The sequence below is a fragment of the Monodelphis domestica genome, chromosome 2, assembly GCF_027887165.1.
Source record: "Monodelphis domestica isolate mMonDom1 chromosome 2, mMonDom1.pri, whole genome shotgun sequence".
Lineage (NCBI taxonomy): Eukaryota > Metazoa > Chordata > Mammalia > Didelphimorphia > Didelphidae > Monodelphis > Monodelphis domestica.
The window spans coordinates 256,882,327-256,908,485 of NC_077228.1; the positions used below are offsets into that span (position 1 = coordinate 256,882,327).

At 37.6% G+C, this 26,159-nt stretch overlaps 2 protein-coding genes across 8 annotated transcripts; one reads left to right on the top strand and one right to left on the bottom strand.

Annotated features, from left to right (window-relative positions):
* Nucleotides 1–6,003: 6,003 nt before the first annotated feature.
* LOC100012804 (zinc finger and SCAN domain-containing protein 23-like) lies at nucleotides 6,004–20,411 on the bottom strand. 7 transcript variants are annotated; one of them, XM_056817525.1, is made up of 7 exons: nucleotides 20,295–20,411; nucleotides 15,647–17,280; nucleotides 12,184–12,528; nucleotides 11,505–11,613; nucleotides 9,872–10,373; nucleotides 9,422–9,569; nucleotides 6,004–7,070 (listed from the first exon to the last, which is right to left on the bottom strand). In XM_056817525.1, the coding sequence occupies exons 5-7, from the start codon at nucleotides 10,271–10,273 to the stop codon at nucleotides 6,469–6,471; spliced, it is 1,152 nt and encodes a 383-aa protein (XP_056673503.1). In that variant the 5' UTR covers nucleotides 10,274–10,373; nucleotides 11,505–11,613; nucleotides 12,184–12,528; nucleotides 15,647–17,280; nucleotides 20,295–20,411; the 3' UTR covers nucleotides 6,004–6,468. The 7 variants fall into 7 exon arrangements, with proteins under 7 accessions (XP_056673503.1, XP_016286283.1, XP_016286284.1 ...); XM_016430797.2 differs by lacking the exon at nucleotides 12,184–12,528; XM_016430798.2 differs by lacking the exon at nucleotides 11,505–11,613.
* LOC130456927 (uncharacterized) lies at nucleotides 17,431–24,485 on the top strand. Its single transcript, XM_056814689.1, has 3 exons — nucleotides 17,431–17,459; nucleotides 19,869–20,470; nucleotides 24,218–24,485. The coding sequence occupies exons 1-2, from the start codon at nucleotides 17,431–17,433 to the stop codon at nucleotides 20,443–20,445; spliced, it is 606 nt and encodes a 201-aa protein (XP_056670667.1). The 3' UTR covers nucleotides 20,446–20,470; nucleotides 24,218–24,485.
* The last annotated feature ends 1,674 nt before the right edge of the window (nucleotides 24,486–26,159 follow it).

Below are 26,159 nucleotides of genomic sequence, written 5' to 3' on the forward strand. Positions count from 1 at the left end.
CCTCCTTCATGTTGTCTGGAGGAGAGGTTCCTCCTGCCTCTAAATGTATGTGGACGCTTCTTAGACAATTAAGATTTATCAAGCTCCTACGAAGCGCCTGGCACTGTGCTGAGGCAGTCAGCCTGCAGTTGTTAAGAGCTATGATATATGCTAGATAGGCTATACAAATAGATATACAAATATAAATATGCAAGATAAAGAGAAAAGCCGAAATAGCCTCGCCTTCGAAGAACTCATAATCTACTTGGGAGAGAAAGAGCATGATAACTATATATACACAAGCAATATACAGGATAAATTGGAAGTAGTCAATAGAAGAAAGGCTTTAAAATTAAGGGGGTTGTTAGTTGGAATTTTATCTGGGATTTGAAGGAAAGTCGGAGAGGGAATTCCAGGTAAGTGGGACAGCTGATGAAAAAAATCAGAATAGGGAGATGGGGAGTCATATTCCAGCGACAGCAAGGAGGCTGGTGTCACTGAATTACAGGTAGGGAGAGGGTAGGATAAAGTGTAAGAAAACTGGAAAGGTAGGAAAGGGTCAAGTCATGAAGGGTTTTGATAGTTAAACAGAGATTTTTATCTTTGTTTCTGGAGGTTACTAGGGAACCACTGGACTTTTGTGTTAAGAATAATAATAAAAGCTAATAATTTAGTGCTTACTAGGTGCCAGGCACTGTGCTAAGTACTTTACAATTATTGTCTCATTTGATTCTCCCAGCAACCCTGGTAGGTAAGTGCATTTTTATTATACACATTTTACAAATGAGGAAGATCAATTTGAAAGCTGAGGAGCTGAGGGAGGATGGATTTGGAGTGGGGGGTGGGGCAGGATAAGGGGAGTGGAGAGTCAGAAGTGGAATACAGAGTAATCATATTGGAGCATCTATGTGTTAACCTTAACACTGCACACATTTCCCCCACATTCAATGAGTTGCTGAGTCCTGTAGATTCCCTTTGTATTATCTCTCAGACTCCCTTCTCTGCTTTGATGCTGCCACTACCCTAGTATAAGTCTTCATTACCTTACATTTGGATTATTGCTAGTCTCCCTACTTTACGAATCTCTCCACTCTAATCCATACTCCCCCCCCCCCATCGAAGTCTAAACATGTTATAATCCTTTACTTACCACCACCACCCTCCATAAAGTCCAGTAACTTCCTATTCCTTCAAGGATCAAATATAAAAAATCCTTTGTCCTTTAAAAGACTTTCATAATTTGGCCCCTTCTTACCTTTCCAGATTTCTTACACTTTATTTGTGTACATGTACTTTATAATGACACTGGCCTCTTTGCTATTTCTCCTGCAAGACACTATCACCCAATTTCCATATATTTTCTCTGGCTGTTCCCTATGCCTGGAATTCTCTTCCTCCTCGTCTCATGACTTCCTTTAAATATCAACTAAAATTTCATCTTCTGGAAAAAAAAAGCCTTTGCCAATTCCTCTTAATGCTTATGCTTTCTTCTAAAATTTAGTTTTCCAGCATATATCTGGTTTGTATATGGTTGTTTGTGTGTTGTCTCTCTCATTATATTGTGAGCTTCCTGAGGGCAGAAACTGGAACAGTATCTGACACAGCAGGTACTTTAAAAAATGCTTGTTGACTTCACTTGATGACTGCTAACAACTGAAGTAAATTTTAAATATATAATTTGAATTAGCTGATACATTATTTATCTTTTATACAACAAAATACAATTTAAAAAAAACAATTTTGATTGTTTTTCACTTGCCTTTTATGAAAACCTTAATGTGCCAATAAAATGCAAAGTAACAAAATGTTGCTAGGACTGTATTAGAAACCCTTTCCAGCAGAGGAGGATCTTGTAGAGTTTATGTTTCACTGTCATAACCTTTTGATATCCAGTCATATCCATGGTATGATAAGGCATTAGAGAAGGAAAAGATAAGACTTTAAAGTACATAATAAAGATAGCTTTTCATCTTTTAAAAATTTTAATATCTGTATTTTTCAAAATCAAATGTTTTACTTTGTACAGAAAATGTAGTATAAAAGAATTATTTCATTTTTTTAATAGAAAGATCACACTTATGAACCGAACTTTAAGTTATTCAGTGGATAATCTATCTCAATTTGGACCCAACCTACACTGCAGTCTTGGCAGAAATAGACAAGTAGCGTGTTTGCTTAGCCCTGCTACTGCCTATCAGGTGATGCTTTGAGCTCTAGGGAATGGACTTTAAAGCCCTATACTATTTAGTAAGTAAGTGCTTACTAGGTTCCAGGCACGGTGCTAGGTGTTCATTTTTTTTTTCATGATTAAAGGTCATGGAAACATTTCTTCACAGGAGACTCAGGATGATTCTAAAAGTTCTTATGCCATTAAAGAAGTTCATACATTTTGTGATGTTCTCTTTATACCTTTTCTGCCATAGTATTACATTTATATTATCATGATACAGAGAAAGGCAAAAATATCATCTCTGTCCTCAAACACCTCACATTCCTACTGGATCTGAGACAATCCTTAATCTTTGCCAATGTGTGCTTTGTGCCTTCTTCATTAGAGGGAGAAGTCAAATTGGTCCTGGAAAAATATGAAAGGAGTAAAGACTGTAGAATGAAGAGTGGAGGTGAGCAAGGATTAAGAAAAAAACAGAGATGGGACAGAGAAGTTGCATGGAACTTTTAAATAGGAGCCGAAAAAAAAAGTGATGAGAAGGCAAGCATTATTTAACAACAATCTCTATGCCAGTAACATGTCAAAGTCAGAGATTATTGCTTGATAATATGGAATGTGTCACAAAAAGAAGAATTAATGTATAATTTTCTTCTGTTCAATATCTTGACAATAAGAGACATTAGTATGGTGGGTGAACTAGCAGTCATTTAAAATCACAAAACAACCATTTTGAATAGTGCATATCTAACTATATCACATAATACAATTCCATATGAAAAAGATTGAACATATATTTTAGGAACCTTCCTTTAATCAGCCTCCAAAAGAGTGGCAACTTCGTCTTATATTGCTTTCTCCCTTCATGTCTAGTACAAGGCTTTGTACATGGTAGATATTCAATGTTGTTTGATAATTTGTGATCGGTGAGAAGATTCCTCTTTTAAAAAATTTGATTCACATATTTAAAATCAATTAAGAAATTATATAAAAAAGCATCCAAAGATCCAACTTCAGTATTCTAATTTCTGAATTCTAGTGGCTTTAAGAGTAAAATTGACATTAATTATCTAAAGTTCAAAGACTGCAAGTTAAGAATCCTTGGACTAGATCTCTAAATTCCCTTCCAGGTATTTGACAAAAAATAGAGTTTACCTTTTCGTGAATATAACAGATTGTTATGCCAGAACCTTAGTGATCATTTAAAAAGGCAATGCTGATGTCACTCAGGATTATGAAAAACCATCATGATGATTGTGATGACAAAGGAAACTATAAGCAAGCTACAGTCCCACCTAAAGAATCTGGAGATGCTAGAGTATAAGCTGATATTCTAAGTCATCTATGCAGGTATATGCAGTAGAGAAGTTATGACTATTCAATGAACAGCTAAAATATATTTTCCATACTTCTGAGTGCTGATTAATTTAATTCTATGGAGGAGAGCCCATTGTGCCCCCCCCTCCATTTTTTTGAGGATATGTTTCAATATTAGCAGATAGGAATAGAATTAGGCCAATAACACTAAAGTATTTTTGGTTTTTCAGTTGTTTTTTTTACAAAGCAGATTAACTAACCTTCGACAAAGCACTGTGCTTAAGTGAAATGTTAAAATTGACTGAGAAACATAATGGTTGAAGAGAACCTTGAGAATATCATGCAGATAAGCAAATATGATTGATATCCATTTTGGGTTGCCCATAGTACATTATAACTGACTATATATATACAATATGACTATACTGGAAGCAGTACCCTGACTGTTATCAATGTAGCATTTTGAATTCCCTTAAGAATGTGGCTCTCCTCGAGGCTGTACCACAGCAATAGGCCATTAGCAAAGGCTTCCAGAATTCTCAGTCACCATCTGGTAAAGAGGGTTGGACAACTATGCAGAAGACTATAGGTGTTCCTTTGCAGGATAGAAGTTCAAGACTTTTGTTGCATTGCTCATATGCAGAACCAGGTCACAATCCTAGGGTGCAGTTGCAGAGTAAGGGGAAGCACTAGCATACACCAGCACTTGTAGACACAGGGGAGCAGAGGACTCTGGCTACAGTTCCAAAGGGTAAAAGAGTGCTTAGGATTGTTCATACACCAGAACAGAGGCCAGAAGACTATTAAACACACCTCTCCTTATATCACCTTGGAAGAACTGAAAACAGATAGACCCCCAGAGCCAGTTCTAAAGGCAGCTGCACAAAGAACCTGAAGTTTGGAAGAGTGTTCCTTTGACCATAGTTACAGAGTCTGTTAGCAGTTTTCTAAACTAAAAGAAAAGAAAAAGGCAGGAAAAGGAGCAAACAACAAAAAAATAAACTCAACACAGAAAATTATTTTAGTGACAGGGAAGACTCAAACTCAGAAGAAGACAATAAAGTATAATTGAATACTGCATCCAAAGCCTCCAAGGGAAATATTAATTGCTATCAGACCCAAAAAGAATTAATAGAGGAGCTCAAAAAGGATTTTAAAAAATAAGAGGTAGAAGACAAAATGGGAAAAGAAATGAGAGTGACAATCATGAAAAAATAGTCAACAGTTTGGTAAAGGAGACACAAAAAATTACAAATAAATTAATATCTTAAAAAACAGAATAGCATGTAATACCCAGTAGAATTGCGCATGGGATACAGGAAGGTAGGGGTAGGACAGGGAGGGATAGAATATGATTCTTGTAACCAAGGAATAATGTTCTAAATTGAATAAATAAAATTTTTAAAAAATAGAATAGGCAATTGGAAAAAGATGCACAAAAATCTAATGTAGGGGGGAAAAAAGCTTCTTTAAAAGCAGAATTGACCAAATGGGAAAAGATATACAAAAATGCACAAAAGAGAACTTCCTAAAAGGCAGAATTGGCTACATGTGGGAAAAAACTACAAAAATTCACTGGCCAAATGGAAAAGGAAGTACAAAAGCTCACTAGAGAAAAATCATGCCTTAAATCATAATTAGGTTAGAAGCTAATGATTCCATGAGATATCAAGAAACAATCCAAGTCAAAAGAATGACAAAATAGAAGAAAATGCAAAATATCTCATTGGAAAAACAATTGCATGGAAAATAAATCCTGTAGAGATCATTTAAGAATTACTGGGTTACCAGAAAGCTTAGACACAAACATACTGTTGGGAGAGTTGTGAACTGATTCAATCATTCAAGAGAGCAATTTGGACCTATGTCCAAAGGGCAATAAAACAGTACATATCATTGCTAGCTTTGTATCCCAAATAGATAAGAAAACAAAAAGAGGAAGGATCTATATGTACAAAAATATTTAAAGCAGCTCTTTTGGGGGACAAAGAATTGTAAAGTAACAAGATACCCATCAATTGGGAAATGGCTGAGTAAGTTATGATATATGATTGCAATAGAATATGATTATGCTATAAGAAAAGCCAAATAGGAGGAGCTGAGAAAAACTTAGAAAGACTTACATGACATGAAGCAGAGAGAAATAAGCAGAATCAGGAAAACGTACACATTTACAGGAATACTGTATAATGAACAACTGTGAATAACAGCTATTCTCAGCAATACAGTGATACAAAACTATTTTATAATAAAAATGCTATCTGCTTTCAGAGGATAAAATCTGATAGTTTGAATCTTGACCGAAGCAAACTTTTTTCACTCCTTTTCTTAATTTTTTCTATTTCAGTTCCTTCCACAAAAGTATTAATATGGAAAATATTTTACATGATTACACATGTAAAATCTATATGAGGTTGCTTACCATCTCAATGGAGGTGAGGTTAGGGAGGGAGAGAATTCAGGATTCAACAGTCTTTGAAAAATGTGGGAAACTGTTTTTACATGTAATTGTGAAAAAATAAAATTTAATACCAAAAAAGTGGCTCCTCTTAAGAGTTTATTATGTTATTAAATAACCATTTACACTATTTAATACATTGTTTAAAATAAGTACCTATCTCAGAGAAATTTTAGGTATCTCCACTAGTTTTCCTGGAAGAATATCATACTAAAAAGTTAAACACAGTTAATATCCTCTCATTATGATGTTTAAAGGAGGGTAAAATAAAGAAATTATTCACCAGATAAAATGCCTATTCTTGTGTCTATACATTTCACCCTACTTATTGCACAACAGGGTGGACTTAAGAGCTCACCTTATGATTAAGAAGACCTAGGTTAAGGTCCTACTTTTGACACACACTGGTTTTGTGACTCTTCACAAGACCCTTAACCTCAGTGTCCTTGAACAATGCTCTAAAGCTATTAAGTGCCAAACTGTATTAGTAGTCGCCTTCTCTGGGAGTTCCCTGTAACAAAGAAATGCCCCCCCCCCCCCAAAGGAGCTAGTTTGGCTCGACCACTATGTGAATTTTCTGATGTTGAATAAGGTTGCAGTGATAGATGAAATTCTTTCCACACTCATCACATTGATAAGGTCTTTCTCCAGTGTGAATTCGCTGATGTTTTATAAGGACTGAGCGCCGGCTAAAACTTTTATTACACTGATTACAATGATAGGGTTTTTCTCCTGTGTGGATTCTGAGATGATGAAAAAGTCCCGCATTCTGACTGAAGGCTTTGCCACACACATTACAGTGATATCGTTTCTCTCCAGTGTGGAGTCTCTGATGTTGGAAAAGGCCAGACCGCTGACTGAAGGCTCTCCCACACTCATCACATTCATAAGGTTTCTCTCCAGTGTGGGTTCTTTGATGTTCAATGAGAATGGAGTTCTGGGTAAAATTTTTCCCACATTCATTGCATATATAAGGTCTTTCCACTACAGGGTTCCTCCATTGTCTTTCTGATTTGCCTTCTTGTTCATACAAGTCTCCACATTCAGGACCCTGGAGAATATCACAATTCAATTTGTCAATTCTATCCATTCCAGCAGAAGTTTCCTGCTTTGAAGCTAGCTCTCCATTCTCAGTGGTGATCTTGCCATCTAAAATAAAAAATAAATTATGTGCATATCAGCTGCTCTCCAGCCCTGAAACAAGGCTTCCGAGAATGGGAGGTGGGATAAAGAGGATATTTTAACTGAATCCAATTTTATTGATACACAATTTGAATATGTCTACAAAAAATGTTCTAAGAGGTTCAAGCAGGCACAAGTCTATAGGAAGACAGAAATTAGTAATGTGTGGTATACATAGGCCAGATGAAAAGAGCAAAAATAAAAGGAGCCTGACAGATGATCACAGTACAAGATGATGATTAATTTTTAATATGATGAATACCCTGAAAGCTACTTTTATTCTATTCCATCCATAATGCCAGGAAGAAATGTAGACATATTCCTTGTTTATTATTTTAGTTGGGTTAATTTTTATTTAATTTTCAAACAAAAATCAGCTTTCTTTGCCTCCCAATTATCTTGCTGCCACTATTCCCTTTTTCTACCATTGAGAAAGCAAGGAGATTTAAAAAAAAACAAACATTAAATACATGTATAGTCAAGCAAAACAAAATTTCTCTCTAAGCCATGTCTAAAAAAGGTACATTCCAAACTTCACTCTGACTTTATCACCTCTGTCAGAAGGTAGGCATCATGAGTCCTAAGGATCTGCAGTTGGTCAGTGTTGATCAGAGTTCCTAAGTTTTGTGCTTTTTCTTTTAATATTTTGCGTTAGTCAGCCAAGATCCACATTTTCACCCTCCCAACCCAATGCTGCTACTGTTGTTGCTCTTGCTGCTGGCAGCTTTTGATTTTCCTCCCTTTCTCATAGCTCAGGCCTCTTTTCAGGAAACTCTACTGCCAATGTATCCCTTTCCCATTGGATTTTCAACCAGGACTGGATAGCTGCCAACAAAGCTGCTTGTTAATGCCCTAGTATGGGCTTTAGGGTGATTTGTATGGTTCTGAAACTTCCTCTTGCCCTGGTATACAGCTTTTCCCTTGGTACTAGAGTGTTTCACTCATACAGCTTACTCTTGGCCCAAATGTATCTTTATTGTCCACTGACTTTCCTTTCTGTCTTCATATACTGAGCAAGCTTGGCTAGATAGGGAAGCCTAGGAAAAAGTTATTGTGTTGTGATGATTTTAAGAGAATAGAAAGAAAGAAGAAATAACTGAAGAGTAGAAAGGAAAAGAAGGTATGGGAAAAGTATCTCACTAATCAGAGTATTCAAGTAGATATCTACAGAAAGAAAGAGGAGAGGATGGGGATGGAATAGTTGACACTTGAATTTCACAATCATCTCAACAGATCAAAGGAGGAAAGAATACACATATATATACCCACATACTTACAGTTGAGTATAAAAATATACTCATTAGAGAAATAAGAGGAAAAAAGGAAGAGGGGGAATTAGAGGGAAACCAGATGAAGGAAAAGATTTATCCTAAGCAAAACAAACTCTAAGGATGTAAAAAAATATTTATAGTTCTTTCTGAGGTGGCAAAGAATGGGAATCTGAAGAGGTGCCCACAAATTGGAGCATGGATAGATAAGTTATGGCATATAAATATGATGGAATACTATTCTGCTGAACTCATATTAATAACCATGATTCCAAAGGACTAGATAAAACATTTTATCCATTTCTTGATAGAGATGAAAAACTTAAAATGCAGAATGAGATATTCTTTTTTTTAACATGATCAATGTGGAAAATTGTTTTGACTATACAAGTTTGTTATAAGTTTTGTTTTCAGTGTGTTCACACTTAGAGATGTAGGGTGGGGAAAGAAGGAAAAAGTGAAGGAGGAGAAGGAAGATATTAGCTGACTAAAACAAAAAAAAAACATTTTTTTAAACAATACCACAAATTTTGTGCTAAAGAAAGCAATTATGCCACAAGGTCATTTACTGTTAAGAGATCAACAGTTTTATTTATGAGCATTCACTTGGTCATATAGAGCACTGTTATTATAAGGGCAGTCTTTATACTGGTATTTTGCCTGTATACTTTTTTATTTTGGGGTGGAGGGTTATATAAACGATTTTCTAATACTATTTAAACTTGGGCCAATTTAACCAGTAAGGTTATTTTTGAGTCCCTAACATATGTGACTGAAGCACCTTACTGGGAAAGTTAAAATCTACGAGGGGAAGTAGAGAACTGTTATTATACAGACAATCTTTATAATGGTATTTTACCTGTATCATATTTCAAGGTTGGAAGCAATATTTGTCTCACAAATCAAGTCATGTTTATTCTGTTCAATTTCCCTGCATATAATGTACACAATACAAGCTACAGAAAGAATATCTCTGTAGAGCCACTTTTCCAAAAGTACTTGAAGAATATCAACATCTAAAGGGCTTCCAGATGAAATTTTGCTTCTTACCATTTTCCTTAAGAGGATGCATCTCTTGGGATTTACATTGGATCTGTGTTCCCAAGGGCTGGAACTGAACATTTAGTGACTCCTGTGTCATTTCCAGAGGCACTATCTGCTCCAAGAACATTTCCTGTGTATGAGCATGAGCTGGAACCTGGGGGCAATGAAATACAACCAGTTTTGGGAAGCAATAACCAAGAACCAGAACTGCAATATCAGAAATTAGAATACAAGGAACTTTCCTCTAGTGGTTCAGGGCAGGAAAGGAACAACAAGGGTCTGATTTAATTCCTTAGGGGCTTGGAAAGCAAGAAATAGGGAAAACATGAAAATACACAGAACAGACTGAACCATATCTACTAGAGAAATTATCCTTGTTATCACTGTTCCTTCTTGTTCCTGCTACTTGGTTCAAACCCTCATTCTCCCCAAACAGCTCACACTTCCATTTCCCACCTGCTCTCCTGAATCATCAAGTTCCCTCTCCAAATCCTCCAGGACAGTCACTGCTTCCTCTCCATTCACTGGACGATGGTCCCACACCCAGGTTTGGAGCTCCTCGGGGAGGATGTTGAGAAACTGCTCAAGCACCAGTAAGTCCAGAATCTGCTCCTTTGTGTGCACTTCTGGTCTCAGCCACTGAAGACAAAGTTCTCTAAGCCTTCGAAGAGCTTCACGAGGCCCAGGGGTTTCCTGGTAACAGAATTGCCTGAACCGCCTCCGGAATATCTCGCTAGTATAAGGGTTACTCCTCTGCAGGCCAGTTTCCTGCACCCACATGTGATCCTCCTCCTCCACTTTCACTGTCAGAAATTCCTCCTGCTCCTCAGGAGCTGAGAGAGTCAGAGCTGCAGCCATTTTAAACTTGTAAGTTTAGGTGGAGGTTTACTTCCCAGTAGGTAGGGTGTGTTTTTTCATTATTTTCCCTTGGTCATTTCTTTGGGGTCAGTTCAGGAATCTAAGGAATAAATTGTTAACGTAGAGAAAGTATAAACATACTAAAAATCTAATAAAACCTAACACTGGTATAATTAATTAAAAGTAATAAAGCTCATTATCAGGAAAAAACACCAAACAAAAGATTATTCCATATGATGAAGATAATAGAGGATAAATGACCTGTCCTAAGACAGAAAAGAAATGTTAGCATTTGTACAAAAATATTCACAGCCACACTTTTTGAGGTAGCAAAGTGGAAACAAAGTTGGTACTCATTAACTAGGGAATTGTTGAACAAATATGTAGTAGATTATTATAGTGGCATAAGAAATAACAAATATGTGCAAATATGAGTAATATGAAAATAGGTTTTGAGCAATGACACATGTAACCCAGTGGAATTGCTTGTCAGCTCTGGGATGGGGGAGGGAACAGGAGAGGGAAAGAACATGAATCATGTAGCCATGGAAAAGTATTCTAAATAAATGAATTTTTTTAAAAAATAAATAAATATGAAGGTTTCTGAGAAACTAGATGAATGAAAATAAAGAGCATTTATTAAGTACTTAATATGTCAGGCACTGTAAGTATTGGAGATACAAAAACAAAACAAAAACAGGCCCTGTCTGGAGTTTACATTCTAACAGAATAAAGACATACATAGAGCAGTGGCCACAGGGAGAAGAATTTTGGTCTCCAAGTTATAGGGATAATGAGTACAGTCATAGGAGAATAGATTAATAGTCTATTCCAGGAAATGTGGTAGTAGGTTTGATCATGGTTCATAGTTACAGAAGGGAGTGAAGTGAAGCTCCATTAGGGCTTTCCTAAAAGTAATTACTAATCAGGACAGTGACATCCTAGGGTAGAAACTTTACCAAGCCATGGTGAAGTTAAGGTGGTCTACCAGCCCTTGGAGGAGTATTAGCCTCCAGGGCTAATTCCTGAACTACCACAGAACTGCCTGGTTAGCCTCCAGAGGGCAGCTGAATACTTCTAGGGATAAAGCTAAGTGATAGAATTTCTAGAATTGTCATGAGCATCCATTGGTAGACTCACCATTGATGATCAAAGTTAATTAGCTTTTTAAAAGGCTATTTACTAAATAGCTATAGCAAGGATGGGGCAATTATGTGGCACAGGGACTTACGAGTACCAGGTCTAGATCAATAAGACTTGTCTTCCTGAGTTCAAATCCAGTCTCAAACATTTACTTGCTGTGACCTCAGACAAGTCATTTCACTCTGTCAATTCCTCATCTGTAAAATAAGGTGGAAAAGGAAATGGCAAAACAGTCCAGTATCTTTGCCAAGAAAACTCCAAATAGGGGACAGCTGATAGCTCAGTGGATTGAGAGCCAGGTCCAGAAATGGGAAGTCCTAGGTTCAGATCTGCCCTCAGACACTTCCTAGCTATGTGACCCTGGGCAAGTCACTTAACCCCCATTGCTTAGTGTAAGTGTTAAAAATTATGGTTGGACTAAATATAAGAAAACATAGTTGCCAAAATTAATATATCTCAAGTCAAATGACTATTTAGCAAATTTATTTACAAAATAGAGAGAAAAAGTAAAGTAGAGAAATGTGAAAGTGGATAGAGAAGGTATCTATCTTATCACATTAGATAATTACTCTGGTCCTGTTTGAACCAGGCAGGGCTCATTAACTCTCCACCAGAGGACCCTGAGCCATGGTGGTGAATAACCAAGCAGCCTCCCCAAGAAAGGGAGGCCTCTCTGGAAACTAATCTCTCCAGAAGCCAGGAAAGGAGTCAGCCTTTTCACTCACCTACGTGGTAGTCTGAAGGGGAAAATCCAAAAGCAATCTTACCAGAAGCAGTCCAAGCCAAGGTCCCCAAGCTGGTTCTCCTCCAAGGCCAAGTTCGAAGGAGAAAACGTATTTGGACAGGAAGTTCAGGGTTTTTATAGTGCTTTTTCCACATCACTTCCTGTCCCTTCCTCCACATTACAGGGACTAATTGCTGTCCATAATTTTGCTTAGGACTGCCCAGGGGGCAGTCAGTCATTACTGAGTTGTGACCCACTTTAGCAAGTGGATTGTGGACCTCCCCCACTTAGGCATTAAGTAGGGTGCATACACTTCTGGTGATTAAATTTAAAAGTAGATGAAGGGAGAGCTAATCCCATCTTCACATTAGCCCTTACTGCTCTTCTCCTAAGGGTTTTTAAAAAAAGAAAGAAAAAAGAAAACTCCAAATGAGATCATGATGAGTTTGATGACTGAATAACAACAAAATATATCAAGGATAGTTGTTTCAGAAGATAACTCCCACTGCCCAAATTGGGGGCACAATATTCCAAGGGAAAGTGGACTCCCACTTGGAAAAAACATGTAGAGAACATACTCATACTTCCAGGAAGTCCTTTTCTTCATGGAATTCTCATGACATTCTTGGGAAAGTTAAGTGAATGACTAGAGGGAGAGAATGAGGCCCAAGACAAAACTTTTTGAGACAATAAATAAATTGCATTGGACAAAAGCATTCTTGGCATGTTGACTGTTACTGGGGAGATAAATTCATTCAAAGATCAAAAGAGTCTAGAGAGGTCAATAAAAAGATTTATTAATTATAATTTATTATTATTAAGAATATTTTAATGCTGCCTTCTCCATTATATTCATAACTCAGAGAGAGAAGGCTATGATAAAATAAGATTATCTTCAAGGCCATCTTGAAAAAAGCATTACGAGAGTTTACACTTATATAGTGTTCAATGGTTACCAAGTATATTCATTATTTTACTTGACACTTAAATTAACTTTGTGAAATAGAGCTTTAAAATAAGTAGTTTATATAAAACTTAACAACTGGAGAAAGGGATTTCAGAGATCATGTCAGTATAATGTAAGCTCTGTAAATCTTGAAATTTCTCAGACTTGTGAATGTTAAAAATTTCCACATTGAGGAATCCTCCATTGGAACAAATTCCCTACTGGGAAACATTCCCCATGATGTGAGAACTCGCCAGGATCAGAAATGGAAGGACCTCTACTCCACCCCTACTTAAGACTGCTTTAGGGGAGAAAAATCCTTGCTATGGGAGGACCTCTACTCCACCCGTACTTAAGACTGCTTTCGGGGAGAAAACTCCTTGCTAAACAATGAAAGTACTTGGACCCATGCTTATAATAAGGCAAGGAGTTCTTTGAGCCATGCCTGTTTTTTAGCATTGATACAATGAGATGCTAGGTACCTAAAAGGGTCGGGCAAGTTTTCTCTTAATGAGATTAGTTGACTCAGCTGTGTTTTCACTGGTTCAGATTTACTGAGGAGATTAGTCGACACAGCAGCATTTTTTCTGGTTCAGACTTACTGAGGAGATTAGTCGACTTAGCAGGAATTCAGATGGGCAGTCCTTTGGAAAACGTCTACAGTGATTGGTAGATGTAAGGACTTAGGGGAGGTGACATAGGAGAAAAACCCCTATATAAGAAAAAGCAGAATCTCTTGAAAAAAAAATCCTTTTGGAGGATCTCTGATGAGGATTGCTTGGGAAGAATCTCTTGAGAGAAGCTCTGGAGAAGGGAAGCTCTTGGAGGACAATCTCTAAGGAGGTCTCGCTGGAGCTCCTCTGAGAGGACTCTGTCCCTCTGGAGGCTCTGGAGAAAGGCCCTTTGGAACAGTCTCTGGCTGGAAGGCTCTTTAAGGAGGACTCTGGCTGGAACTCTCTCTGGTGAAGTCAGCTGAGATAGAAGCTGGCCTGGTGTCACTAGAATCCTTGCTTAGGCAGACCTTGTGGTGAGTGTTAAAAGACTGACTGACTGATCTCTCTCTCTTAAGACTCAGGTCTAGGCCATGTTGGCTTAAGGCCCTTCATACTTATTTCCTTTTTCTCTCTTTCTCTCTTTTCTTTAATTCCACATTTGTATTAATTAAAATCTCTATAAAACCCAGTTGACTTGGGTATTTGAATAATTGGGAATATTTCCCTGGCGACCACCTTATATTTGATTTAAAAACCAAGACACTGTAGTGAAACATATTTTCTGCGGTCAAATTTACTCACCCTCTCTTATATCTATCACAATTTATATCTTCCACCATTTTAACTCACTACAGTTTACAACATCACTCTTTTAACTTACAGTTTAAGGCCTTCAACCATTTTAAATCTAACAGCTCCTTGGAAACAGGGAATTTCATTCTTTGTATTATATCACCAGTGCCTTGTATAGTGTCTGCCACAGAAGAAATGCCTGTGCATTTGCTGACTGATACAAATAGAATGCTTCTGTGTGATGGCAAAATCTAAGATTTACCAGCCCAGGATGTGGTGTAGAAATCTTTATGAGATTTGAGTAGATTGAGGAACTAGGAATTTAGGATATTAGAGAGGACTTTAATATTTAATGTGTATGTTGAAATCTTCAAGTAGGAATTGGCATGGAGAAGGAAACCATGAATTCAGAACTTACTAAAACTATGAACTAAACCTACTAAAAAGGAAAGCAAGTGTCCTGGGAATTGGTAGAGCAGGTAACAACTAGGAAGGTGAACTTTATGCTCCCACCAGCTAGGTGATCTGAGAGACATGAATTCCTCCTCCAAATAATTCACAACCTTGTCCCAATTTTTCTTCTTGAGAGGTACCCAACTCTCTCCATGAAAACTACAGGGCAGCATGCTCAGAGATCTAGCATAAAATCCATTTTAAAAATAACGTGAAGAAATTTGGAGCAGTCTAAACTACATACATTTAAAGTAAGTTGACAGTATGTAGTCTCGAGGTACTCAATTCAAATGAGCAATATAGTAGAATGGAAAAGTTTAAATCCCATTCTACCACTTAATACAAGTGTGGCCCTGGAGAAATCACTTAACTTCTTTAGTGGGCTTATTTCCTTAACTTTAAAATAAGGAGGTTGCAGATTGAATCACCTGCCATTCCCAAGAAAGGGGAGGACAGACTAAGTTAAATCATATAACTTAGGAAAACTTGCATGGAAATTTGTTATTACATGTAACTGGTTAAAAAATATTTTTAATATGTCATTATTGTAAAGAATATGGATATGGAGTAGATGATAATAATAAAAATATATAAAGTAAGAACCATATATCTAGCTGGAAATTATTATAACCATGGTAGTAGTAATAGTTGCAGTGGTGGTGGGACTGCAATAACATATGGCATTTAGACAGTATTTTAAAGTTTGCAAAGCACTTTCTACATTTCAGTTGATAGTCACAACAACCTTCTAAGGTAGGTGCTATTGTTATCCCCATTTCACAGATGAGGAATCTGAAGCTGAGAGAAGAAAAGTAACTCACCCCCATGATTAAATGTTGATATGGTAGGATGTCTCCAATGGAGTACTTCAGGGATCCATGTGGCCCTGTGCTGTTTAACAGTTTCACCAATGACTTGGATAAAAGCATTGATGGCATGCATGCTTCTCAAATCTGGAGATGAGACAAACCTGAGAAGGTTGGCTAACACATTGGATAACAGTCTGGACGCAAAAACATCTTGATAGGCTAGAACCGTGATGGTGAACCTATGGCACACATGCCAAAGATGGCACACAGAGACCTCTCTGTGGGTATGTGCTCCATCCCTGGCAGAATTAGTTACTAGAAAAGCAGAGGAACTCAGACAAAAAAGTCCCCTTCCCCCTCTCCATCATGTCTTTGCCCAGAAGACCAATGGAAGTGCTTACTCCCTCCCCTGAATGGAGCACCCAGGCCACTCCCCTCTCTCCTCCCATCTGGGGTAAAGGGATTCAGTCTCTTGGGTGGGGGGGGGATGGCACCTGGTTCCCCATCACTGGGCTAGAGTATTGGGCAAAATCTAATCTGAATAGGGACAAAAATTCAACTTCTCAAGTTCTGGATAGGAGAATCATTTTGTCTAAAAAAAGATCTGGGAGTTTTAATGGAATACAAGCTCAATTCCTCCTTAAGCCTCTCCCCATTCCAAACTACTTCCAAAGTAATATTCCTAAAATTCTGATCATATTACCGGGTCCCTATTTACTTTTTAAAAAAACTCTTACCTCCTGTCTTAGAATTGATATTAAGTGACTTGTCTAGAGTCACACAGTCAAGAAGCACCTAAAATCAATTTGACCCCAGGACCTCCTATCTACAGGCCTGGCTCTCAATCTACTGAAACAACTAGCTTTCCCTCTTTATTTACTGCTAAAATCAAATTTAACCTCCTTTGTTTGACATTTAAATCTCTTCACAACCTGACCCATTCCTATATTTTCATTCTTCTTACACACTGCTCTTCTCCTCACACTCTATGATCTAACCATACTGGCCTGCTCACTGGACTGTATATATGACACTCCAAGCTCCTACCTCCATGCCTATGTCCCTATATGTCACCTTTTACCTGAAGCTCTTCCTGACTACCCACACCGAGTTACTAGTTCCCTCCCCTCTCCAAAACTAATATGTGTGTATATTGTCTTCCTCGTTAGAATATTAGTTCCTTGAGGGCAAAAATAACTTTATTTTTCTCTTTTATTTCCTTAGCACTTAACATAATGCCTGGCACACAGTAAATGCCTATTGAATGAGTTAGTGGTGGGAGCCAAAAAAAGTTAATATAAAAAAAATTAAAATTAAAAAAAAATTTTTTAAGGTAATGAGATTTTGGGCTGCATAAAGAAGCACAGGTATCAGGAATCAGGAAGTAACAGTCTTATATTCTGCCCTGGTTAGACTTTATCTGGCATACTATGTTCAATTCTGGGCAACACAGTTTTAAAAAGACGTCAATAAGCTGAAAATTATCCAGAGGAAGGCAACCAGGATGAGCAGGGCCTTAGGTCTATGTGATATAAAGTTTGGTGGAAAGAATTAAGGTTACTTAGCTTAGAGAAGATGCAGGACATGCCAGCTGCTTTTAGTATGTGAAGAGCTGTCTTGTGAAGGAAAGATTTTTTTCTTTGGTCCTAGTAGCCAGAAGCAAGAAAAAACAGTAGAAGTTGCAGAAAGGCAAATTTAGGCTTTATATTAGAATAAAACTTCCTAACATAAACTGTCTGAGGGTAGAACAGCTTGCCTCTAGAAGAGGTGGATTTCCTCTAAAAAATCTTGAAAGGATGGATATTATGGTAGGGATTCCTTTCAGGTATGAATTGGAATAGATGGCCACTGGATTCCCTTGCTAGTATCAAATTTGGTAACTATATTCCTATTCCTGTCTATAAAGTTTTTCTAAAAGACCAGACACCAAAGATTTTCAAATCATTTCAATTTTTTTTCTCTACAAACTCAGACTATGTCCAAAAGCTACATGTAGTACTACTATCTGAGTTACAACTATTCCTATCATAGATATTCTACAAAAGATCACCACATCCCTAGACTCTTATATATTTCATACCCACCAGATACACAATTAGCAAATTACAAAAGAAAAGACATTCTTAATACATGTATATTTTAGCTTCAGTTAAATTTCCCTAGTTACAGTCAAACTGAAGCTCCTCATATCCATTGTAACTCTAACAGACTACTCTGAATCACACAAAATAACATACATCTAAAAATACTTTCATCAGTTCAAATTCCAGCTCAAGAACCTCAATGGCTTCTTAATATTTAATAATTATAGAATCAAAACTCCACAGCTTGGTAGTCCAAGTCCTTCACAATCTGGCCCCAATCTGTTTCTGGGATGCTCTCCAACTGCTCCCATACACAAGTTCTTAGCCCAGGTCACAGTAATATTCTTGCTGTACCCTGTACTGGCAAAATGCAATGGAAAGAATTTTGAAAAAGAACTTGACTCTTGCTCTAGCCTTGAACTCAGGCTGATAATTAGCTGGCTGAGTAACTGTGGGCAAGTTACTTATAACTTTTAGTCTCAGTTTCCTTCTCTGTAAAATAAGATTATTGGACTAGATATCTAATGTCCTCTTACTGCCAAGCATCTCTTCATTTTTGCTCAATGCTATTTCCTTTTTCTCTACTTATCCATATCTTATTTATCTTCAGATGTGAGGCTCAGTTTAAGGTTCTCCTTTGTGAAGACTTCCCTAATTATTTGAGCCCACAATTTACTATTTCACTAGGGGGTAAAGTAGATAGAATGCTGGGCCCGGAGACAGGAAGGCTCATCCTCCTGAGTATCTGGGCTCAGACAATTTATTAGCTCTGTGACCCTGGACAAGTCACTTAACCCTGCTTGCCTGTTCTGTTAAATGAGTTAGAGAAGGAAACGGCAAACCACTCCAGTGTCTTTGCCAAGAAAATCTCAAAGAGTGGGACACAACTAAATAACAACAAAATTATTACTTAGCTTTTTCTGTGGGTTTTTTTTTTTTGCCTTATCTGCCACCTGCTTCAAAATATAGCTGTGGTGAAGCCTTTCCAAATTTTAAGGTGTCATATAATTGTGAGTTACCATTACTACACCCCCAACTAGACTGTAAACTCTAGCCAATATAATCATCTCTTATATTCCATAGCACCTAATCTAGTAGCATGTAAACATATATGGTGTCCAAAAAAATTCAAATATTACAGTAGGTTTGAAGATTCAAAAATATGCACTCAGTTATGGATCTTCTTTACTATTAAATCCTAACCTGACTGAAAGTTGAATAAATACCCATACATAGTAGCAAAGAGTATGTAATCAGAGGTAATCCAATTAGATATTAAAAGATGGAAAAATTTGAGGGATTAATTGAAAAAGATACTAATTCATAGCACTGAATAATTATAAAGACCAAGATAAGCTTCAGGGAAAAGTTTACCTCTTTCATTAGTTGAGAAGGGGAGAGAGTTATAGGTGTAGAATATTTCATATACCTTCTCGTTAAAAAATCTTTGTTAACATACTTGTGGATGTATTTGTTTTGCTGAATGCCTATGGAAAGCAAAGATTCACTAAGAGGGAAGTGTATATTTGAAACTGCACATAATATTTAAAAATTATTATTAAAAGTTCATAAAACAAAACTGGGGCGGAGGTAAATGACCAGGATTATAATCTTACCCCTGCTAGAAATTTACTGTTATTTTGGGCAAATCAATTTGTTGTACCTATCTTGCCTTGTTTTCTCATCTGTCAAATGAAGGAGTTGGCCTAGAATATCTCTAAATTCCCTTATAGCTCTTATACCCTATGATTTTATGAATACTTATTTCATATTTATGGAATACCTGTCATTAATGTTCCTTCTTGCCACTGATAGAGTGGAAACCTTAAAAAGTCTTTTTGAGGTGCTTTGATTGAAAACTCATCAGCAGGTGCCTAACTTCTGGGTAACCTCTGCGCACTTACCTAAATGGGTCCTTCATACACACAAATACTTTACCTGCCCATACCTGAAATCTTAAAAGAACTTTGAAGAGTTCATATTCTGCTGACATACCCTACCTTTCCCCAGACTCAGGCACCTCTAACTTACAATGAGACATCACAGTAAAAACTTTAGTAGAGGTAATTTATTAAACCACATTCAAACTAGCTTTAAAAAATTCTCTGCTTCAAATTAGGCCTGTTTACAATGTAAAATTAAACACTTAGTAGAGCGGTGGGAACAGCCAGGCGATTAGACCTAAAGATACAAAAATGGGAAACTGTTTCCATTCCACCTGAAATTCTACCGGGAGCTTCTCCAGTAAAGTGTAAGGCCCACTTGGAGACTCGGTTCACTGGCATTCCTGGGTTTCCAGCGCCCTCAACAACCCAGGCTTCCTACGAGGATGCACAAAACCGGGGGGCGCCACTACCACTCCCCCAACCACGACCCAGGGCCGCAGCCCAACTTCCTCCGCCTGAGGACGCTGGGACTAAAGGCGTGGCCGCCACTTCCACAGAGGGGCCTCCGCCCCTTCACCCGCCCGGCCCCACCTGGGCAGCTTCCGGCTGTTGGGGGAAGAGGGACGGAAAGAGGAGAGTCCTCGAAACCTTGGAACCTGGGACGGTCTGGAGGAACCCCATCCCACTTACCGCGAGCTTCCAGGATATTTGGGGAAAATTCAGCCCTGGAGAAGGAGGAACCCCCGAACAGAAACAGACCATGAGCCTCCGAAACATGACAACCATGACTCCGGAAGTAAACCATGAAGGCCAGCACCTCACTCTAAGTCGGCTACTCTAGGATACCTGGAGGCCTCCTCATATCGGTGATCTTCCCCCCCCCCCCCCCCCAGTCCTCCCAGCTGCCCTTCACAGGTGGATCCCATTAAGCCACAGTTTGATGCCCTTCATACAACTCAAGTGAAAATATCCACGAACTCCCCTGGGGCACTTTTGTTAAAAGTTCTGGGTCCCCAGCAACCTGGATTCTATCTTAGAGGCTTTACAATCATTTGACTTCTGATCTCACTCAAGGTTTCACCTTGGAACATAAAAATACGGCTAATTTTATTTCCACCCTAGTTTTCCAATGGGCATGCTGGAATTTGGCCATTTGAAGAAGCAGTCCTCAGTTTCCATTCGAGGGAAGCAGGAGTGATCAGGGAACTCCTAATTTCTGAGTCTGGGTCACCTCCACCATAGAGCTGGACGTGTAGTGTTATCACCCTTTGCTGAAGGCTTGGAAGAAATAGGAAACCCCTCTGATTGGTCCCCATTGACTAGAGCTATTTCTTGATAGTTAACTAAATCTGAGGATGATGAACTTTACCTTTTTTGGACTGTATTTCCAATGACATCAAGCCATCATGATGGAGTGCAGGTTGAGAGGAGAGAGATGCCCTCACGTTCCCCCTCATCTTCAGGCTACCCTGCTTTCTGGAAGTCCCACTAATAGAAAGTGCTTAAGAAGAGCCACAAAGGAGGGAAACTGACATGTTCTTTGACTCTTGTCCCTTCTCCTGAGCCTTGGGCAGGAGACAGATTCAGTCATTAAGGACCAATCAGAAGAACTTGATATGTTCTTCCAATAAGGCACATGTTCCCTAGCAAGGAGTCCTGGCACATGTCCAGTTCCATGGAAGATGCTTCAGTCTAGCAAGTCAGGAGGCCCTCTAATTATCCTTGTTATAAAAGCACTCAGGCTAATAGTATATCAAATATAGTAGTTATTTATTAATTTTTCATTAATCTGATGAAGAAAATATAAAGAACTTGCCCTGGAACTCATAATTCAGACTCCTCACTTCTACTTTCTTGTGGGCTTCTGCCTTACCTAAGATTTGTGATCTGAATTTATAATGCTACCCTGAGTGGGGTTCACTTGAGCAGTAGTATTCAAAATTTGGGGATTATATTACTGTAGCTGAAATTTTTTTGAGCATGCACTCCCAAATATCTATAAATTACATGAGCTACTTCATTATTATTTAGGATAAAGCATACACAAAAATAGAAACTTAAAAGGATGTGATAAAGATGAAATATTTTAAAACCTTTTTCATTTTGTTTTAATAATACACAATCTTTTTTTGCTATCCCTAAAAATTGTTACTATGTAGCTTTGGACACTATATTGCTAATATTATAATTATTAACATTCTTACTATGTAGCCTTTCTTAAGACTGAGGAAAATTAAAAAGAAATTGAGAGTTCATATGACAACAAATGGAAAACTAGATGTTTTTTCTGATACTCAATACCTCTCAAACCTCTCCAAAACAGAAATTATGTGCCAAAAATAAAGCAACTTCAACTGTCTCCAAGGTCCCACCCAGAACCCAAAAGGTGGTTAAAAAAAGATCTTAGGAATTGATGCCTATCGTGAGTTTACACTGCATCTCCTCATCAATCTCCCACCATGTTACTGACAGAAAGGTAGTACTAACCAATCTGATTTTCAGGTTTGCAACAAAACCCAGCCCCACACTAAAATCTCTCCTCCTTCTTGCCAATGTCCTAGAGATTTGGGCTCCAGGCTTTAGAAGTTTGGAGGCCTCAGCATTGCTATAAAAAATTTCTGCAGGAGATCAGAGGAACATAGGGTAAGTGTCAGGAAAGGTGTCTAACTTTGAAAGAGAGTTCAACTTTATACCTTTCTTCTCTCAGAAACTAGGAGACATATATTTCAAATAACAAAAATCACCCCTGGCCATAGGAATTCTAGAGTGTCAATGCTCTGAACTGTCAGACCAAAGAACTGAGGGACAGAGAGAACAGAATAAGACATAGCATAAGCTAGCAGGTGCTCTTGGGCACCTGGGGAAGGGGGAAGGTGGTAGTGTGCCACTTCACTAAATCTAAGAGAAAAAACCTAGTATCCAGTTGAGGCAGTTTATTCCTCTAAAGACACTTGAGGCAAAGACTTAGTTCCCTAAGGGACAGCTAAGTGACACAGAGGATAGAAATCTAAGCCTGGAGTCAAGAGGACTTAGGTTCATTTCTGCCTCAGACACTTCCTGTGTGACTCTGGACATTTAACCCTATTTGCCTGGCCTTTGCCCTTTTGTCCTAGAGTTGTTACTAGATAGAAAGTAAAGGTTAAAAAAAAATAGTCCAATGAATCTATGAGAAGAGGCTGGGAAGATTTGAAATGTAACCCCAAACAAATCCACTATCAAAGGGCAAGGAGTTAGAAAATGAGCAATAGAGGAAAATAAGGGGCTGGGAAGGTGGGGGTGTGGTGTGGAATGGGCATTGCAATTAGCAAATATCTCAGGAAAACAAAAACTTGAAGACCTTGAACATAAGCAGACAAATCAACATTAACAACAAAAGGGAATATGCCCTCCAGATCTAGTGAAGAAATTCAGATATCCCAAAATAAAAGAAACACTTGATGAAACAAAAAACCTATAGAATTTGAGGAAAATATGGAAATACAATACATTGCTCCAAAGTAGTTTAAAAGAGAAATGAGAATTATGAGTGCAGAATTTATAGTCTGAAAAAAGTCATTGGCAAAACTGAAAAACTTGAATTTTGCAATGGCAAGGCTCCCCAATGAAAGAGATATCAACTGGGAATGCAAATAATCAGAAATAAAGGACAATGATGAAGAAAAGCAAAAAAATAATATTAAAAGAAAATATGCAGTGAGACACATGCGAATCTTAATGTAACCAACAAGCAAATAAATTTTTAAAAAGAAAAAGAAAAATCGACCAGGCAAAAACCTTAGACTGAGTTCCTGTAAATAGAAATGCATACATGGTTTGCAGCAACTGGAATGGGGAAAAGAACCTATAGCAAGATTACACATTAAACTTTCCCAAAATGCTTCATCCATGGAAGATGACATTTATCCTTTACCCTGTGTTAATTAGGTAGTAACATTTAAATTTGAGCTTTATAAGAGCATGAGAAATATTTCCATTTCCAAAGTTTCAAATTTTGCAAATAAAAATTCATTTTCATTAAAAAAAAAAAGAAAGAAAATATGCTCATTAGCCAAACAAAACATCCTGGTCTCTAGAGAGGAAGCATAGAAGTAACTCCCAGATCATGACAAGTAAAAATACCTGAGCATCATAATGCCAGAAATAATACAAAGAAGAATTTCCTGAGATCACAAAGACTTTGCAGAATGTCTGTAATGCTTAGGGGTGGCCAATGGGACAGGCCCAAAGCGACCCTGACCTTGTCCAGGGACAATGTGGCCCCAAATTGAAGATCCTGGAGTTTGAGAGTGAGAGAGAATATGGATCTTCCCTTGATCTTTCCCCTCTACTCTTACTCCTTCTCACAGAAGAAGGAGGGCAGGACCCAGCATCTAAAAAAGAGAGACAACTTTGACTCTTTTTTGTCTTTACTTACCTCTCTCTAGAATGTGCAGCATGTAAGATATCTTCTTCAGGAGATCTTTTAAGGGACAGGGGAGGGGTGGATACCTTTTCTGACCTTGGTAGCATGGTAGCTGCTACCATGTATCTGTATACAAATGTTCTGAATAGGTAAGCTTTAGCCTAGGCCTTGGCCTCTAACTTCCTCTTCTATATTGTGTTTCTTTCCTGAGTATGTACTGATCAGCAATCCTGAGATGGACATGTCCATGAGGCAGCTTCATGAATCTGAAAGGTGCGAGGATCTCCAGTCCCTCAGACTGAGCTAACAGGCAGCAAGTGAAGTGTTCTGCAACTACATTCTTCTCAGGGAATATGATTGCCTAAAGGAAAATGACTGAAAGTCCTGACATATTTTGTTAGAAAACATGGACCTAGAGGGATTTATTTGGACAGTGCAAAGAAAAGTAAAGGTGAAAAGACAATTTAAAAGTCCCATAATATGTTTCATTTTTCTGATGTGTTGTCTCAATCTTTTGAGTATCATAGCAGTTATAAGCTACTGCTATTTATTGAAATCCTTGTTAATGTAAGTCTCTACGGTCATTTTTGTGTGAAGGAAATGGTTGTCCTATACATGACTTTCATTTTACATTGAATACTTTTTGAAATGGAAATAATAACTAAAATAACCACATGTTGGTTTTAACGAATTATAGGAGTGCTGTAGCTTGCTGAGTCAGTACAACATAAAACATGAAGAAACAGCCTTTACTATTATTCCATTTCCCATAAATATTTCTTTGCTGCAGTTAATTGCATGTACCACATATCACATATATATTATTTGTGCAGATGTCTCATTAGCTATACATAATTGATTCCACAATATATTATATATCTTAAAACAGCTGTTTCTTACCAGTGTTTGTTTTTCTGTACTCCTATGTTTTCCTGTACCTTGTCAGTATAAATTTAATAAATCAAAAGAGCAAACATTTTCTTTGATTTTGTGGCTTTTCTGAAAAAAAAATGAAGCATTTTAGTAAAATCTAATTGAGTTAGATCCCAGATATCATTTCTTTGTGCAGCTCCCTTGCTTGCAATTTAAAAACTTATTCTCAAGCAACTGGTTTTTTGGAGTTTTTTGTTTTTTAAATTTTCATCATACTTTCTACTCCCCGTTTTTGAGAAGATCTTAGACATGAATTGGACCCAACCTTTAAGTAGCTTCCTCCAGGGCTCCAAGGCTCTGGTGTGAGCCAAAGAGTTGGAAGAAAAGAACACAACCACTATTCTAAGGAGCTTGAGGAGTGAATTGGGTCTGTGGTTAGTTGTGTTGTTATACTAGGATAACATTAAATAATTCACCTAAGATCACAGGCACCTGCTTTGTAATTAAAAAAAAATTATAACAAATTTCCATATAAGTTTTCCGAAGTTATATGATCCACATAATCTCCTTCCCCACTCCCAGAGCTGGCAAGCAATTCAGTCTGGGCCATACATGTATTATCATGCTAAATATATAACTATATTATTCATTTTTGTAAGTGAATAATCTTAAAAAACCAAAACCCCAAAACATATCACAGGTAACTTCTCGAAACTATTAAGATTGTTTGGACTAGAGTGTTCATAAGTATTCAAGAGGCTGTTTTTGTGGATGTTCCAATAAGATATTCTTATATGAAAAGAACTTCTATCCAGGTATGGAATGCCTAAGGAGGAGAATTGATGAGAGAGAGCAAAATGCAAGTGGATGAGCACATGGACTTCATTAAAAAAAATTTTTTTTTTTTTAAGAAAAACCTTATCTTCCATCTTGGAGTCAATATTGTGTATTAGCTCCAAGGCAGAAGAGTGGTAAGGGCTAGGCAATGGGGGTTAAGTGACTTGCCCAGGGTCACACATCTAGAAAGTGTCTGAGGCCAGATTTTAACCTAAGACCTCCCATCTCTGGGCCTAGCTCTCAATCCACTGAGCTACCCAGCTGCCCCCCACTTACAAATTTTAATTGTATTTTATGTCATTTAATACTGTTAATAAATAACAGTGATATATATGTAAACCTATTTTTATAATTCAATATTGAAAGAGGAGAAGTATGACATGGCAAAAGAGATTTTCTTGGTTTTTCTCTATGATGAGAGCCTATTACATAAAGTTCCTGAA

What these genes read in the sequence shown, in the direction of transcription:
- LOC100012804 (XM_016430795.2), bottom strand. Translation starts at nt 10,273, where the DNA reads ATGGCTGCAGCTCTGACTCTCTCAGCTCCTGAGGAGCAGGAGGAATTT. An exon ending in TTGATGATTCAGGAGAGCAG is followed by an intron (nt 9,570 to 9,871) that starts GTGGGAAATGGA and finishes CATTGCCCCCAG; the next exon opens with GTTCCAGCTCATGCTCATAC. An exon ending in GCATCCTCTTAAGGAAAATG is followed by an intron (nt 7,071 to 9,421) that starts GTAAGAAGCAAA and finishes TTTTTATTTTAG; the next exon opens with ATGGCAAGATCACCACTGAG.
- LOC130456927 (XM_056814689.1), top strand. Translation starts at nt 17,431, where the DNA reads ATGGATATTATGGTAGGGATTCCTTTCAG. An exon ending in ATGGTAGGGATTCCTTTCAG is followed by an intron (nt 17,460 to 19,868) that starts GTATGAATTGGA and finishes TTAAACACTTAG; the next exon opens with TAGAGCGGTGGGAACAGCCA.